General features: G+C 38.8%; 1 protein-coding gene across 1 annotated transcript in view; it reads left to right on the top strand.

The window, feature by feature from the left end:
* dcdc2 (doublecortin domain containing 2) overlaps positions 1-18391 on the top strand; it is a 26719-nt gene extending 8328 nt beyond the window's left edge. Inside the window, exons 7-9 of the mRNA XM_088326184.1 lie at positions 58-235; positions 16449-16516; positions 16761-18391. Of these exons, the coding sequence (XP_088182310.1) occupies positions 58-235; positions 16449-16516; positions 16761-17888 (1374 nt within the window). The 3' untranslated portion in view covers positions 17889-18391. The remainder of the gene's footprint in view (positions 1-57; positions 236-16448; positions 16517-16760) is intronic.
* The last annotated feature ends 1239 nt before the right edge of the window (positions 18392-19630 follow it).

Here is a 19630-nt window from a genome sequence, read left to right as displayed (position 1 = left end):
TCTGGTCTGCTTGTACTCATCATATTTTAAGTGTCACTTTTTTTACTGTCACTGCAGAGAAAGTTAATGGCTCGGAGTTCAGAGAGTGGGGAAGGAGAGTCCAAGGCCTCACCTCCCAACATTAATGGCAGCAACAGGGAGAATCTGACCTCTGTTGTCAGGGAAATTTCCCAAGCCAGACTCCTGTCGCTGAGGCTGAAGAGGAGTGGGCAGAGCATAACCCTCTGTGACAATGGTAATACTCAACCACATTTTCATTCATTCATTCATTCATTTATAAAGCATGTCAGTGAAATTACTCCAAGTGCATTGGCTATCAAGTATTCCCATTGTACAAGTGGTAGTAGTATTAAAAAAAATACCTAGAAGCAAGAAAAAAGAAACACAAAAATTGTTCAATTAAAATCCCACACAAATAAAGCCATTTGTAAAGCCCATTTTTATGCAATGTCCTTAATGTATATCTTAATATCACTTTACTATTACATAAGTAAATTGCATTATTATTTGGCTGTTGAAACCAAGGACTTTTCTTCTTCTCCTTGTTGGTGAATAAGCTTGGTTAAAATGATTACTGAAGTTGAGCAGTCCGGCTGAGATTTTTATTCAACAGAAACAGAATATTCTGGACATTGTGATGTACCGAGACATGCAGTATGGTTTCATTCATGCATGAATAAAATGCTTGACATTCACTTTTATACTAAGAGGACAGGCTACGGCCAACATTAGGGGTAGTGGAAAATACAGTGGAAAATTCCTTTGTTTACACTGGTCTGGGAAGTACGGATAAAACTAACGGCCTTCTCCCAAGTGCGAACTAAAAACCCCACTTAAAACATTGAAGAGCCAGTATAATAGCTGAATTAATTAATATATTAAGATATAATATGATTACCCTCGGTGTGAATGTGCGAGTGAGTTGTCTGTCTCTGTGTGCCCTGCGACTGGCTCTCAACCAATTCAGGGTGTCCCCTGCCCACTGCCCGAAGATAGCTGGGATGGGCTCCGGCACCCCCGCGACCCTACTGAGGATAAACGGTGCAGATAATGGATGGTTGGATGGATAATATGATTATAATAACAAGTAAAAAATTATACCCAATTATGTAAATAATCATATAGTGAATTAACTATGACAAAATAATGGAATGCAATACAAACGACTTAAGCAATAACATGCTATAAATGAGGACATCATGCAATCCTGGACAATATATGCTGCGATTTGTCAATATTATTTTCTTTGACTTTTGAGAGAAAACAATCCTCAAAGTAAAGTTAACTTTATACTGTAAATAATTATTGCGTGTTTTGTAACTTTTTTGCTGTAAATGTCTGGTTAATAGGTGAAACAAATATTACAACATGATTTGGAAATACTTTTAATAAAACCGTTATCTCTAATTTGATTGGTTTGAAAATAATTACATTACATAAAAAATGTTTTTTGTTGGTATGCTATTTTGGTAAAAATAGTTTTTAAAAGGACAGTACATATTATTTAGTACCTCCTTATGGTAAAAATATTAACTGAAAAAACTATGTAAAAATAGGCAAACACATACACAATATATAAACGTGATCACTTTGAGACTCAGAAGTTTGTATTCTTCTCTGTAGCACACGTTTGATCTGAACAATACAGCAACATCATACAGTCAAATAATAAACACCGTCCCTTTATTGTGTTTCTGCATTTTTAAATTAGACTTTTTGCTCTGCAGAGATGTAATAAGTCGAGTTTAAAAATATTACAACAAATGAAAAATACGATTCAAAAAAAGAAAGGCTATGTCTCATCAAAAATAGGAACAAATTTGTGTTTTGTGTGTATGTATGTGCTAATTGTCCCTGCTACTTTTTAGGATGGCCAGGAAATTTGTAATCGCTCTGGACGTTTAAAAACCAATGACGTAATGCAAGGCCTTTATTGGCTTATGTAAGCTGCTTGATTCCTTACCAGCCACTAGAGAGAAGTGTTGCTCCGCGGAAAATCAGTCAGTGCAGGCGCCAGTGGCATTAAACACTTTTACAAGAAACGCACTACGTCACCTTTACTTTGCTTCTGTCTGGTAAACAGGGACAGCATTTCCGGTAAGCAAAAACATGCACATTGCTTTTTGACAGATACAAATGGTCGACAGTCTTTGGCTGACCTTGAGTGACCTCCAATGTGGGGACAGATCCCGTTACATCACTTAGTGTGTTTTTCATTGATTCTTGTTTTTTTTTTGTTTTTCATCAAAGATACCCAAAAGTTTATTGAAACAACAGGCTTTTGGGTATTTTTAATGAAGAACCAGACACTAGGTGAGTAAAGTATTATTATAAAAATCTTGTTATTTACGAATGTATGGATTACTGTGACAATTATTGACTATCCTAAAATGAAAACCAGTTGGTACTCTTGATCAAGTAAAATGGGGATTTGCGATCCAATATTTAGTATTGTATAGTCACTCGGTGAGTATGTCTTCATTTCTATTTATTAAGATGTATATGCATTAATTTATATGTGGATTTTTAATGGAACCATTTTATCGAATGATGTAAATGGTCTGCATTCATTCATTTAGCGATTTTCAAGTCAACGAAGACCTCCCAAAGTGCTTTACAATGTGCTTCACACTATCGTCTTTACGCATATTAACTAATTCATTGCAGCGCCAGCCATGCAAGTAAACTACTTGCTCATCGGGGGCATTAGGGATTCAGTGTATCGCCCAAGGACACTTTGACATAGAGGAGCCGCGAATCGAACCTTGATCCAAGACGAGTGCTTTACCCTCTGAGCTAATTAAAGAAATACACGAAAATGTGCACACCAACATGTGGAAGTGGTGAATCCTTCCAATGTATTGGCCTTCGCAGTCTACGGAGCAAACGAATACCGACCTAAGACACTCTATATCCATTTTGTCTTTGGTTTTCAAACCACTCGAATATTTTCTTCTCCATTTCTGGGTACTGTCCAAGAGGTTTTTTTTAATTTTGTGCTGGCATGGTGTATTACAAAAATAAGTTTAAAAATTAAAATTTTAATCTTAGCAAACTTTTACCACAAGTTCCGTTTCCCTGTCTGCTCCATTGATTCAGTTGTTCCTGTATAAGCCACTTCCTTCCCGACATGCTGCCTACTATGCAATACAGGTGACACAAACTGACCCCCGATATCAGTATCTTTTTTCATAGGTGTATACAGCTTAGATGCAAATATGTAAGGTAGGGAGAATACTTCTTTAAGGAGAAATTCAGAGTTCTCGTCCTCTGTGTGTCAGAACCCGAACAGATAGAGGACTGAGCCGCCTAACGTTTTCACACAAGCTTTATTTTACGGGAATGGGGCAGTCATGAGCGTGAAGACAAACGCCAGTGATTCAGCAATCACTGGGCGGAAGAAGTGAGACAGAGAAGTCAGGCGCGGGAACACAGGAAGCCAGAGGCAGGCTAGATATAAACCGGACAGGACAGACAGGATTGATACCAGATACAGGATACACAAGCAAGATACAGGACAGGATGAGACAGACGGGATCGATACCGGATACTGGAGACTGGAGAAAGATACCGGACAGGAAGACACAGACGGGAACGATACCGGACACTGGAGACTGGAGAAAGATACCGAACAGGACGAGACAGACGGGATCGATCCCGGGTACTGGAGCAAGATACCAGACAGGACGAGACAGACGGGATCGATGCCGGATACTTGAGACTGGAGCGAGATACTGGACAGGATGAAACAGACCAGATCAATACTGGATACTGGAGCAAGATACCGGACAGGACAAGATAGGCGGGATCGATACACAAGCAGGATATCGGACAGGATGAGACAGACGGAATTGATAACGGATACTGGAGACTGGAGCAAGATACCGGACAAGACAGGCGGGATTGATACCGGATACTTGAGAAAGATACCTGACAGGACGAGACAGGCGTGATCGATACCGGATGCTGAATACCAGACAGAGTCAAAACACAAGTCTTGCAAGTGCAGAGGTTCGTTGACAGACTGACAAGGAGTGAAAGAGAGCACTGAGTTTAAATAGGAGGGGAGCCAATCAGGCAACGGGCAACAGCTGGCGCCAAACGAGCGGGCCCGAGTGAGGGCAATGGGAAATCGTGACACTGTGCTTGATACAGCGCCACCGTAGCTATATTTAGTTGTACTTTGCAGGTAAATAAAAGCACCTTGATGGCTGTTACACCTTGAGTGATAGAAGAACAGTTGGCGATCGGAATACGTGGTAATTCATGATATACTTTGAATAAGCAGCAGACTAACGCACAATATTGTGACGACAGTTGAGTTACAAAATAGTATTAATAACGTGTTACAGTACTCAATACAGGGAAAAAATCTTGTGTTCCAGGAACGCGTTTCTTTGTAAGCCCTAACACTGGTGCTAAATATACAGACTGAGGGTTGACTATTTGTGCGTGTCCCCATTCTTCAATGTCTGGTGGGAGCGAGGGAATAGAAGAAAAGTGGAAAGCTTCAGACTTTTCCGCTTCATTAGAATGAACACAGATGCAAGTGACAGCAAACACAATGAAAAGGCTGGCGCTAGTGCAACAACTCATGCAGCAAAGGTCAGCGAGTGTTGCTTGCGCCCCAGAACAACTTTCACTTTATATCCCGAGAAAACCAAATGACGCCGATGCGGCTGTTCCATGAATAGCAAAGAAGTATTGATACGTTTTCACTCAAAAAATGTGGCTAGTTTGGTGAATCACGTTTAATTAAAGATGGCAGCAGAACCGATGATGTCTGATAACAAGTGAGTCTAAGTGAGAGAGTCAGTTCAAGGATTGGGGATGAAGGGAGTAAGAAGAGAGAGTGGTGTGCAATCAAATATGATGAATAAAATGGAGGGTGGGTGGGGGCCTAGAGTGTTTAGGATAATTGCCTATCGTTTGCTTAATCTCCCAATTTGGTTTCATCAAAGCTGAAATGAACTTGCCTGTGCCCCTTGCTGGGACCAAATTGCAGCTCTGCAAATCAACTAAAGAGCCGGTGGAGAGATCTTTGATATTAACATGAGAAGGGACCTGTCTACTGTTCATTGGAATATGAATTTAATATTTGAAAATAATTTATTGTAAATGGTTTGCAGAATTTTGAATTCACCATTCAGGAAAGATAAAATTGTCTTTGAATTTGGAATAATTAAACATATTCAATAATAATAATCCCTTTTTTTTCTGCAGGGGGTGCGTTCCAAAATATGACCTGTGACAGTCAAAATCCGTGGTGAAGAAACCGTTATTTATTTATTTATTTATTTATATATTGAATATTCTATTATACTTTAAAAATCAAACAAACAACAACCCCTCTTTGCGGGTACACATATTTGTTTAACAAACAAAAATGCTGAACTTGATTTATTTTTTTATTTATCTATTTACAAATGACTTCTGTACTGTCAAGTTATAATCTTTAAAATCATCTTGATAGCTTTATTACACTATTGATTCTACACATGGTGGGGGAAATAGTCCACTTTTTTACGTCAGACAACAAATATTGTATCTTTAATTGTTTTAATAACCAACACTATCCCTTTAGGAAAACATGATGTCAGCATATAAAGGATAGATTGATAAAAGATGGTTAGGTACAAGTAACTAGAAAAATCGGTCATATTTTGAAAAATCAAAGGAATTTTATATCATATTGAGTATAGGTGTTCGACTGAAAAAAATGTGGTATCGATCATAAATAATAGTCATAATAATAACAACAACAATAATATTGATAATGAAAACCTAAAAGAAATAATAGTAATAATAACAGTTAATCATACTGACAGGCTTAGCGGTGGCATTGCCAGACATTCTATTTGTGCGAAGTTGTTGGTGCCATAGTTTGTTGAAAAGTGCCAGGGAGCCACTAGGTAGTGCTAAAGCAGTATGACCTCGTGCACGTCCATAGCCACTTGCACACAGAAGTAGATGTTTATTTTTTTTGGTATTTATAGGGGGGTGCCTTGAAACAAAAATTATCCAAAGACACTTCCAGAGGCCTAAAGTACTACTGTCTAAATTTTCACAAACATCGGTTCAGCTGTTTCGGAGCCTTTAAGCCACAAACACACACACACCCACACGAAAGTCGTATCATAGTCTAGATAGGATAAAATACAAAAATTAAATGCTCATGAATGTATGTTCAATTAGATAACAATTGCCATAATGCATCAATATTGGGTTACCTTAACAGAAATCAATGCAATATTATAAAAACATTATTTTGGATCTTCTAAGCACAATTGTTTCATCTATTGAGTCACTCCCTCTTAAAATTGAGATCCTATGTTATACGTTTATTCTGTTTTTAATATCGGACACCTGCAGAGATGATTTCATAGGATGCTTGTTTGTTATTCTGACAACTGTGCACTGTTGTTGTTTTGACTATTGCAATATTGTCACTATGGGCAAATAATGTGGCTGTTATTTGATTCCCTCACCCTTTAGGGCAGTTCTGCTTTTTTGACCTAGAAGAACCCAAAAAAAAATATTAACCTGATAACACACTAGGCACAGGCCCGACATTTAACTGCTGAATGGTTAACCTACCTATTTCATCATCCCTCAGTAATGGATGGACACAACAATTGTCAGAGCACAGTTTCTTAAATGATAATAACAAATAATATCACTAAATCTACCCAGTAATAGTAAGTTATAATCCAGTGCGCTCTATAGGCTCTAATGATCCCAGTATAAAATACTTTGGTACACACATTTTCATCTTACCAAATCTGGCACGCTTTCTGAATAGTTTGGAAACCTATCTCCTGGGTTACAAAATATTATCCGTCAGAAAGGTTGTGGATATCAAAGAAATGCAGTATGATTGGCCAATAGTGACAATGATGTAAACATTGCATAATAGTCCAAATAGCGAACAACAGTGCGCAATAAGTCAAAATAAAGAACTGGCCTCCTATGACATCTCTCTTCCAGATGTAAATGGTAAATGGTCTGCACCCATTCACACACACACATTCACACACCAATAGGGAGTTAACCTAGCAAGGCACCTACCTAGGGGCATTAGGGATTTAGTGTCTTGCCCAAGGACACTTCGACGTATAACACGGAAGAGCCGGGAATCGAATCTGCGACCTCTTGATCCCAAAACGAGCGTTCTACCTGTGAATGATGTATTGCTGAGCAGTTAGAGGCAAAAAGCTGTCATCCTCAAATACAATATAGGCACTTTTGTAATTTATATTGTTCTTGTATTTGTGGTTCATAAAATACCTTTTAACAAACGTCTGGGCTTTCGAGAAGATACCACTTCCTTTGCAATTAATGGAGGTGAGCTGCTCGAGACCCGGTATCTTATCATCCAAGGTCCTCCTTTCAAAACCATCTCTTTTTATTTTTCTCCTCTGTCTATGAGAATACAACAGCCCATCTAGTGTCAGGCCATTCGGAGGAAGTAGTGGAGGTGTAGAGTGATTTTCGAATCTCGTCAGGTAAGTCAGGGCCAGCGCCGAAGCCTTTAAGGGTATTCATCGGCACAAAAAGCTCGTGTTGAAAAGCCTGCTGCTTCCCTTTCATACGCCATCTTTTTAATGCGGCGGGAGCAAATTCAATTTGCCGTATGTCACATGATGGAGTGCCATTATGTCCACTTATGTTATTTCCTTCCCTCGGTCAAGGACGGCTTACAAAGTTTGAAGGCAAGATTAGGGCCACTGCAAAACATTACAGTATTCTTTGTGGATTTACAAAAAATAGCAAAATAAAATTTGTACTTTAATACATGGAAACTTTAAATCACCTCAAAACCTTGAGTTACAGAGTCTGAAGTTACGTTATGTGCCACTCGTGTCAAAACCCGGACAGACCGTGGACCCAGACGCGTAAGGTTTTCAAGCTTTATTTTACGGGAACGGGGCAGTCATCCGCGGAAACACAAATGCCAGTAATTTGGCGATCGCTGGACAGAAGAAGTGAGACAGAGAAGTCAGGCACGGGATAACAGGAAGCCAGGGGCGGATGAGATTAAAACTGGACAGGACAGACGGGATCGATACAGATACACGAGCAGATATCAGACAGGACGGGACAGACAGGATCGATACCTGTTACTGGATACATGTGCAAGATATTGGACAGGACGGGACAGACACCGGATACTGGATACAACAGTAAGATACCGGACAGGACGGGACACACGGAATTAATACTCGAGGAAGATTCCGGACGGAGCAGGACAGACGGAATCGATACCGGATACTGGATACACAAGCACGATACCGGACAGGACGGGAGAGACGGGATCGATACCGGATACCGGAAATTGGAGCAATATACCGGACAGGACGAGACAAGCGGGATCGATACCTGATACTGGAGACTGAAGCAAGATACCGGAGAGGACGAGACACACGGGATCGATACCTGACAAAACAGGAAGCCAGGGGCAGACGAGATCAAAACTGGACAGGACAGACGGGATTGATACCAGATACAGGATACACGAGCAGATACCGGACAGGACTGGATACAACAGTAAGATACCGGACAGGACGGGACACACGGGATTAATACACGAGGAAGATACCGGACAGGACGGGAGAGACAGGATCGATACCGGATACTGGAGATTGGAGCAAGATACTGGACAGGACGAGACAGGCGGGATCGATACCTGATACTGGAGACTGGAGCAAGATACCGGACAGGAGGGGACAGGCAGGATCGATACCAGATAATGGATACATGAGCAGGATACAGGACAGAGTCAAAATACTTGCAAGTGCAGAGGTTCATTGACGGACTGAATGAGAGCACTGAGTTTAAACAGGAGCGGAGCCAATCAGGCAACGAACTACAGCTGGCGCCAAACGAGCTGGCCCAAGTTAGGGCAATGGGCAATCGGAACAATTCGGATCTTTACACATGTGGTTTATCATAGAATTGTCAATTTAAAGGGATACTGTGGAATATTTGACCACCAAATGTTGTTGTATTGTGTATTGTAACCAAAATCAAGTGCTTCAAAGCACAAGGAAGAATACAAACTACATTGACTCAAAGAGAAGTTTTAAAAAAACATTTTGGTATTATATTTGTTTGGTTATTATTCAATATTTGTATTTCTCATAAAAAAAGGGGTTTTATTCTACAACTAAGATGCGCTACATAATACACTTATATCATTCAAACATTCAAAAGTTGGCTTAAAAATATATTTATCAATCTATATGATTTTCTCATATTTCATAAATGGTTTTTGTTGGAATATTTCAATAGGATCATATTCAAACATTTGTATGAAATATCTTTTAACAAACAATGTCTCTGCCTACTGTGCAGATCTTGTTCTTAAACATGCTGCGCCTTTAAGAGACAACTTGATGATGGCTCTGCTGTTCCCTTAGACATGCACATTGTGCATGTTCAGACTTGTCTGATTCAGTTACGTAGTATTTCTCCTACTGTCCGCTTAAACCATTTTTTTGTTCCTAGCGGACTCTAAAAATACGCTAGGTTTTTGTGTCATTGTTCTGTGCTTTTTTTGCAAAAGAGCCTTTGTTCAGTTTACTATGTTTCTTTTGATCTGCTAGTATTTAGTGACCTTTATAGACATTCCAGGTAAAAAATCCTTGCAAGTTTAATGACAACTTCAGGGTGTTTTTGTTGGAAAAAAAATAAAAATAAAAATAAATTGGGGTTAAAAAGGACAATTTCTGTTATTCTCTTTTTCTTTTTTTCTTGTTTTGTTTCCTTCTTTTTGTCATTTTTTTGAATGCAAACAAGACAAGACATTGAGAAATATATATTTATGTACGCACTAGTCTCAATTATTTTGTATAAAAAAATTGAGCGTTGGTAAAACAAAATAATTACATATCTGGCGCACATTAAAATATACTATTCATTTTTATTTTTTGAGTGGTGGAATGCTTATTATGTATAGATCAACCTTGCAAGGAACTGGCTAAAATCTAAAAAGTTTTTTTTTTTTTTTTTTTCAAATTTAGATTAATAGTAATCAAATTTCATTCATTATCTGCACTGCTTATCCTCAGTAGGGTGGTGGGGGTGCTGGAGCCCATCCCAGCTATCTTCGGGCAGTGGGCAGGGGACACCCGGAACTGGTTGCCAGCCAGCCGCAGGGCACACAGAGACAGACAACTCACTCGCTCATTCACACCTAGGGACAATTAGGACCGGCCAATTAACCCGACAAGCATGGTTTTAGAATGTGGGAGGAAACCCACACAAGCACGGGGAGAATATGCAAACTCCACGCAGGAAGGTTCAATCTCATGACCTTAGAACTGTGCCACACACATGCTAATTACTGCGCTGCCGTGCGGCCATTTGTAACATCAATCAAAATTTTTAAAAATGACAGATCCATCACTATTCTTTTCATCAAAACTATATATTTTCATTTTTTACAGATTGAAACAAGATCTTGGTTGTAATTTATAAACAACTAAACTTCGGTTGTTGATATGTTCAAAATAACTCAGCGAGTTAGGCTAAATTGTAAACCAAATCTAAAATAGTGAAGTAGTCAGTTTTTCCCCCCAAATGATTGTATTTAATCCAATAGTGCACATCTCACAAGTGGAATTGAATCAAAGGGACAGTGTGCAATATTTAGTGCCTTCTAGTGGTTGTAAAAAAACGTTTTTATAAAAAAATCATAGGTGGATAAATTTGTGTTTCCTATATACAGTGGAATTCCCACGTAGGTCCCTGCCATGCTTGTCCGGCAGGATGCGGCCACGCTGTGCTCTGAGGCACTGGCCCTTGCTCTCACGAGACAACATAGTGCCATCTAGTGGTCGAATATTACACATTAGGGCTTTAATGTACTCTGTATAAGCAAGGGAGGAAGGAAGGAAGGAAGGGTTAAGCGTTACGTGCGACTTTAAATTGGAAGTTCAATGTAGTTCATTATGATAAGTACAGTATGTCAAACATTTTCTAGGAAAGTCTCATTGAGAGGATGTGGTTTTTGCATGTGCACGCACACACAAGCATTCTCACCAGATCAACGCAAAGCCTTTGGTGTCATGGAAGGCGATGCTGCCAGGGGGATTTATCCATGTTAGCATATGTATCTATATAGCCTGTCAGCCCAAAACAGCATCGGGAGACGAGAGGCATGTGCACAAAGACCAAAAAGCGGATGCCGTGTCAAAAAGCGGCACGGAAGCTAAAGCATGAGCGATTGCTATATGGCTATCGCGTTCCTGTTGCACCGATTATTTTAAGGGATTGTACATTGAATGAGATATTTGTGCTAACAGTATATGTGTGTGCGTGTACTTTTTACATCCTTGCATATCACCTCTTTTTTACAGCAACAGGAAAAGGTTCTTTGTGACCCTTTGATGCAGGATTAGGAGATAAAAGTGCGTGGCGGCAGTGCTAATCTGCCACATTAATCTGTTAACAAGTGATTTAGCAGCGACGAATCACGGTGCTAACTGTGACGTGTAAGTGTAGGGTCTGACACTTGCATACATGCACATTTTAACTCAAGTGTGTCATTTGAAATCCTGTCCGCAGTTTAAAGATATGTTTTGCGTTTGCAAGACAAAAGTGTGAAATGTTTAAACAACCTTTATGTTGCATTTCAGAAGGTGTTTACAGAAATCTATAGTAAATTTAACTTGGAAAATTGCATCGGGAAAGTTTAGGCGATCATAATTGGTCATTCATTTGTAATGAACATATCTTTTGGTGGGGCAGCAGAGCGGCGCAGTGGTTAGCGCGTGTGCGGCACAGTTCTAAGGTCTCGGGAACCTCCTGCGTGGGTTAAAATCCAGCTACCGGACTTCCTGTGCGGATTTTGTATGTTCTCCCCGTGCTTGCGTGGGTTTCCCCCAGGCACTCCAATATGACACACATTCCAAAGACATGCATTTCAGGTTGATTGGCCGGTCTAAATTGTCCCTAGGTGTGAATGAGCGAGATGTCTGTCCCTGTGTGCCCTGCAATTGGCTGGCAACCAGTTCAGGGTGTCCCCTGCCCACTGCCCGATGATTGCTGGGATGGGCTCCAGCACACAGTCAGATTTACAAGTGAATTAACCTACATCTTATTCCTCATTTGATTGGCGTAGCAAGAAAGCAAAATAGAACCCTAACAGAAAAAAAGAGTTTTACTGTCTTACTTTAACTTATAAATTAAGTCTCTGTGCTGCTCCTTATGAATACAGTAAAAGCAACAAAATATATTTTTCATGAAAAAAGTCCATGCAACAAGAAAACAAATGCTGCAAAGCTTTTTTTGCTGTTAATACTATCACTAATTCTATTGTTTGTTGCTGTGGTGGGCGCCAAATTAGAATCCTTGGTCTTAGTATCGCTACAGTGTATCTGACACGAGGCAAACGATTTGTGTGCCTCACTCTGAAATCTGCAGACGCTCAGCCCAGTAAAACGTTACGTACCACCATATTTTCCTGACTATATGGTGCACCTGAAAACACAAACCTTGGCAGAGATATACAGGCAAGCCTTATTATCCAGTGCGCTTTATAGGCTGTAAAATATGGTAAATTTAAAAGTCATAATGTTGTATGTTTATGAAAATACGTTTCATTTATTTGTTGATGATTTTTTTTAATCAGCCTTCGCAATCACAGTAGATATAATTTCATTCACATTAAAGTAAGGTGCACTTTATATATGAAACATATTTCACAATAATTTTGCGCCTCATAGTCCAGGAAGTACATATTAATAATGTTCCAAAAATAAAATGAAAATGATTGATTTTTAGAAAATAAAAATCCCCAAATTGTCAAAGTAAATTATGAATCAATGTAACACTGAATAAATACAACAGGTATGGCGCCCGTCCCAAGACTGGGAGGTTGTGGTTCAAGCCTCGGCCGAGCCATACGTAAGACTTAAACATTGATACCCGTTGCCTTCCTGCTTGGCGTTCAGCATTATGGGTTGGAATTAGGGGGTTTGGTCACCTAATGACTCCCAAGATCTCAGTTGGGTTGAGCGAGGGGGCTGGGAATCCCCTCCTCTGAATCAATCTCCCAAAAAGAGTCAGAAATGACTCTAGCCACCTCCCACTAGGGCTAGATATGGCTGTGGTATATATATATATATATATATATATATATATATATAATTATGCCAATATATTGTTATTTAATATTTCCATAATGACAGCTGAGGCAGTGCCTCACCTGGCTCCCCCTTCTGTACGTCACTGATTGGTATTAGATTCTGTTTCCGTATATGTTGATTTTCTGGATTTTGTTAACTTGTTTTGTGTACCCCTGTGTTAGTTTTACCCCTATCTGGTATTAGCCAATTAGCTTCTTTATCCTAGCACAAACCACGCAAAGACAAGGTAGCTAATTCGTCCGGTAGCCTAGATGGTAGGGCGCTCTGAGACTGGGAGGTCGCTGGTTCAAGCCTTGGCCGAGTCATACCTAAGACTTACAACATTGGTACTCATTGCCTCCCTGCTTGGCGCTCGGCATTAAGGGTTGGAATTGGGGGGTTTGGTCACCTATTGACTAAAATGGCTGCGCCCTGTTTGGCTGCGGCTGCATCGGCTCGCTACAGTTTAACTGTACGGGTCAGGTGTATCGACATTTCGTTCTGTGTGCATTGTTACAAAGAATGACAATAAAAGTAAATTCTTCTTCTTCTTCTTCTTCTAGTTCCTAGTTTGTCCCTCTAGGCCATGTGTATTCCTGGATTTTTCTTCAGTTTTTGCTGACTCATTGTTAGTGATATGTCATGTCTGGTCTTTTTCTTGTTTTGACACCTTGCCAGTATTTTATGGACCACTTGCTTTGTTTATTACTTTGTACCTTATTCAATACCATCATTTTTTTAGCACCACATTTATTCCTGCTCTTCTGCAAATTCTGCCCACCCCAAGTCCTAATACTTTGTGATAAAATAACAATACACACTAATAACTAATAGCAGCACTAACCATAGGATTTTTTTATGTCTTTATTTATCTCAAGCATTCTTTTCCCAAGACTTTCCAAAATACATAAATTTTAAACTCACATCAAACTCATGATCAAATTTGGTAATAAAGTAACATTTAACACGTTCTTTAATTAATTTTCGAATTATGATTTTATTTTTTCCATCCTCATTTTCATCCCGTAGTGATGTTTCAGTTTATATATATTATACTTAAAGTTTTAATTAATACATCATTAGTAATATAAGATAAAATAAATAATTACTGTATATGAATAAATAGGAGAGCTTCTAAATTCAAAATCCACCCAATCTTCTCATTATATCATTTTACAATGCTATAAAGAACTACTCAACTAATAAAATTTAACAGGCCTTAGATGTGTTTTGCAAGGGACTGCAACAGATGGCGCAGCAAATCCATCAGAATAAATATCCAGCAGACACATTTTTTTTTGTTTTTTCCCCGCCTCTGCGTGTCAAATTGCCATAAACAAGCAAATAGTCTCTCGTGAATCCAGGCTTCACTCCCATTACAGGTTTTAACAGGACTACGATCCGTGACTTGCTGAGTGGCAACATTTCCTAATTGCCATTCAGTTTTTTTTTTTACTGCAACTATAACTCAGCAATAAGCTTTTTGGAGAAACCCAAATGGGCGTAAATAAGAAATATATTTGCTGCTGTGGAATAATGTAAGGCTCATTAAATGCTATGTCAACTATGTGGCTTGTGTGGTGGATGTAGAGTTATTTTAAATACATATGTACTAACATTTCAAATTTTGACTATGTTTTTACTATCTTATTACCAGGTAGGGTTAAATAAAGTCAGTAAACCACTAAAAACATTTTTTTTACCAGATAATCACAATGGCCCAGCACTTGTGACCACGGGACTCTCATCTGTCCTGAGTGGACACACTGGTGCCCGCGGGCTCCATGTTGGATACCCCAGGTCTAGACAGTATGCCTAACCACAGAGCACATGGTCTACCATAAGGAGAGCTGAGGTGCCCTTGGACATGTTCTGAAAATAGTAACACTGGATATACCAGCTCAGTAGCCTAGATGGTAGTGTGCCCGCTTTGAGACTGGGAGGTCGCTGGTTCGCGCCTCGGCCGAGTCATACCTGATTGGTAAAATGGCGGCGCCCTCTGTTGGCTGCGGCTGCATCGGCTCGCTACAACGGGTCAGGTGTATCGACATTTCGTACTGTGTACATTGTTACAAAGAATGACAATACAAAGGAAATTAATATTATTATTATTATTATTCTGTAATTTGGCACTGCAACAACGTTCTGAGGCATCAGACCTGCACCTGGACATGATGCAGACTCTCACCTAGAATTTACTGCATCAGCCAAGATTTTGGAACAGGAAATTTGTTTTTGTTGTCGATTAGAATTTTTGAAGGACCATAGTTATTATGGTTATTGTTGATGTTGACTGTGTATCGTCTGCTGATGTCCCTGCAACATCCGTTGGAGCCTGGTCATCCCGGAAGGGGCGGTTACCTCATCTACAACCCCCTTTCAAGATTTCTCAATATTCCTCGTCCAAAGTATTTTTGAGATTTTTCTTGTCGTCGTGTAGTTTTCAGATCAAGGGATAGTGCAGTGTTTTTAGCCTTTTTTTAAGCCAGGGCACGTTTTTTACATTGGAAAAATTTTGCGGCACATCACTAACCAAAAATGTTATAAATTACACTGAATAGTATGTTTAATTACAGTATAATACCCCCCAGTTTTTACAGCACAGACACTTGACAATGAAATAATATTTGCAGAAAGGGATTCAATTTTTTTTTATAAGATTTAAAATTTTAAAAAGTGACATTGGATCATTTCTCACGGCACACTTGACGATCTCCCACGGCCCACTAGTGTGCTTTGGCACAGTGGTTGAAAAATCACTGGAATGGTGTATTGAAAGTCTGTGCAGCTCTTTGAAACTTATTGTGACTAAAGGATAGGCAAATGAATATGACAATACAACTTTGTTGCAGTGCAATGCAGATCAGGAAACGACTTTCTACATATAAATGTTATTCCTTCTGGTACTTAAAAACTCTTACAATTTGTGAAAATACCATTGACAAAATGCCATTTCATGCATTTATTTTTCTTGGACTTTCGGCTCATTCGTTGGAGTCTTCCGGCGTGAGCGTCTTGAACAATTGTACTGTGCGGACAGGTTGTGTACTTGCAATGAAACCAAATGAAGGTGGGTCTGTGGGACAATGGGGCTCTTTTGCGCAAGACCACCAGATGTCACTTTTACACTGTGTTTTTAGCAAAGGTTTTATTTAAGTCTACTAGAAATAAATATTGAATGTCGACTGGTACTGTTGATTTATTTTCTTTTTCTACACTCACTGTATATAATATACAAATCCTATATTGGTGCTGATTAATTATAGACTCTCACCAGCTGTAAAATCATGTTTTATCTTCTTACATCTTTCTCTGTAGATGACTTGGATTCAAAGACCAATGGTGAAACATCGGATGTTAAATCCCCGGACAACTCAACTGAAGAGGTTTTTTTGTTTTTGTATTTACAAAGATGATTGTTTATTCCATGCATGTAACTGTCATCCCAGACATGTACTGATAACCGCTTTTTTAATTTATTTTTGTTGCCACATTTGTTCTTGAAATGTTCACACTACCCTGCCCAATATGTTAACTTCATCGACATTTAAATAGATAGTATCCGATTGAATAGTAAACAATAAATGAATCTTTTGTGAAAAGGTAAAAAACATCTATGCGGTTTTGCAGGATGTTGCATTAGACGGCACCAAATTTTCAGAAGAACAAGTTGAAAAGCCTGAAAAGAAGCAAGAACCTTGTGCTGAAAATGTCTTTGACAAGGACTCTGCTATTACACAAGAAGAAAAGCCCGCAACAAACAGTCTAACAAAAGAAAGTGCCGAACATGAAAATGAAACAGCAAAGAATGAAAAGGAAGGAGAGGCAACTGTGGACCCTGAAGAGCTGGCAGAGGTGAAAGAAGAAAAGGACAAGGTAGTTCGTGAGAGTGAGGCACTTTCAGGTGAGAGTAGAGTGACATCAGATGAGACTGGTGAAGCCTCAGACAAGAGTATTGAAATGTTTGCAGGTAAGAGTGAAGTGGCAGGAGATGAAAGGAAAGAAAACTTGGATGATGCCAACGATGACAGTACGGACCAAGTTGCAGATGAGAGTAAAAATGAGGATGCCAAAGAGAGTGAGGCCAAAGTCATAGAGGAGAGACAGGATTGGATTGCAAATGATAGTGTGAATGAGGTCCCGGATGAGAGTAAAAATGAGGACGCAAGAGTGAATACGGAAGAAGCTGCAGATGAAACTAAAAACGAGGATGCAGAAGAGACTAAGGATGAGGTGGCAGATGAGAATAAGGAAGATATTGCAAATAAAAGTAATAATGAGGCTGAAGCTGGGGATAAGAATGAGGATGCAAGATTAAGTATGGAGGAAGTGGCTGATGAGACTAAAAATGAGGATGCAAGAAGGAGTAATTATGAAGTTCCAGAAGAAATTAAGAAAGACATTGCAAAAGAGGACGCAGACGAGGGTAAGAATGATGATGAACGAGGAATTGGGGATGAAGTCGCGGATGAGAATAAGGAAAACATTAAAAATGATAGGAGAGATGTATTTACAGATGAGAGTAAGAATGGGGATGCAAGAGTAGGTACGGAGGAGTTTCCAGACGACAATACGGGGAGCATTGCTAATGAGAGTACGAGTGAGGTTGCAGATGTGAGTAAAAATAAGGATGCAAAAGAGAGTAAAGATAAGTTTGTAGAATGGAGTAAACCTGAAAGTAAGAATGGAGTCACAATTGAAACAAAGGCTGTGGAAGGTCAAAATGACACAAATTATAGTAAAGGCTGCCTCGAATAAAAGCAGTTTGGTAGTGATCAGAAAGAGAAAGACAACCATTGTTTAGGACATAATTATATAGTGCGATAGGTAGACCAAATAAGTAGTTAAACGATACATATTTCTGAATCACATTTCAGTCTTCAAAATATTTCATCAATTCCAGAACAAGTGGAATAATTTCAAATATCCTGCTGGCAGAGGAGAAATAAGAAAAGAACAAGGTATTGCGTGAGAGTAGAGTGACATCAGATGAGACTGGTGAAGCCTCAGACAAGAGTAATGAAATGGTTGCAGGTAAGAGTGAAGTGGCAGTAAATTAAAGGAAAGACAACTTGGATGATGCCAACGATGACTGTACGGATCATGTTGCAGATAAGAGTAAAAATGAGGATGCCAAAGAGAGTGATACCAAAGTCATAGAGGAGAAACAGGATTTGATTGCAAATGATAGTGTGAATGAGGTCCCGGATGAGAGTAAGAATGAGGATGCAAGAGTGAATACGGAAGAAACTAAAAATGAGGATGCAGAAGAGACTAAGGATGAGGTGGCAGATGAGAATAAGGAAGTTATTGCAAATAAAAGTAAGAATGTGGCTGAAGATGAGGATAAGAATGAGGATGCAAGATTAAGTATGGGTGAAGTGGCTGATGAGACTAAAAATGAGGATTCAAGAAGGAGTAAATATGAAGTCCCAGAAGAAATTAAGGAAGACATTGCAAATGAGAAAAGGAATGAGGTCGCAGATGAGAGTAAGAATGAAGATGAAAGAGGAATTGGGGATGAAGTCACGGAGGAGAAAAAGGAAAACATTGAAATGAATTTACGTATTTATTTAAGTGGAATAGTTTCAAATATCCTCAGATTAGTGTAATGAATATATCTAATACCGTAGATTCAATACTTGGCAGTAATTTTAGTATTCTTTCTATTGTGAAAATGCTTCAAATTTAATGGTGTATAACAGCTCAATCGTGTCAAGATGTAACAAATAAATATTCACTTTCAATGTGACATGTGTTGAAATATTTAGAATTGGCTATTTCAAAATGTTTACTGTATGACTTGGAATCTGAGATATTACTTGAAACACGTTCTTATCGAACACAATGCACAACTTTGTTGTCAAAAAAACCTGAATTCATAAACAAAAATTCTAAACAATAACCATCAGATTATCTCGGTCGGTTGCATGTTTGTTTTACCATATGTATCATAATTGGAGTGCAGGTCCTCAGTGACGATCACAAAAAACTTCGGACTGGAAATTCAGGCATCTGATTTTTTAAGGTTGAGTTGACAGGTATGAAAAAAAAATATATCAAAATTGGGTAGAAAACGACACATCAACATTTCCAATTGACTGATTTTTACCCTGTGTTTCAAATGGTTGGCTCAGTTTTTTTATTATTAGCCTTAGTGATTATTTGGGTAAAAAGGGACACGACACGGCTTTTTCATATGCACCCCACATGTAAAAAATATTGGTTAATATATATATATATATATATATATATATATATATATATATATATATATATATATATATATATATATATATATATATATACGTACATTTTTTCAATGTGGTTGATAGCTAGCATAAAGAAAACGCATATAATTGAAGCCATGAATGTCGACATTACAGCCATGTGCTAGAAATGTGTCAATCATTAGCATTTAGCATTTCCGACATGAGAAAAAGAAGAAAAAGAGAAAGAAAATGTTGGAACTCTTACCTGAAAACGTATTTTTTACCATA

This window comes from Urocampus carinirostris, chromosome 2 (assembly GCF_059441175.1).
Source record: "Urocampus carinirostris isolate Australia breed hairy pipefish chromosome 2, RoL_Ucar_1.0, whole genome shotgun sequence".
NCBI classification, from domain to species: domain Eukaryota; kingdom Metazoa; phylum Chordata; class Actinopteri; order Syngnathiformes; family Syngnathidae; genus Urocampus; species Urocampus carinirostris.
This window is presented reverse-complemented; position numbering and strand designations above follow the sequence as displayed.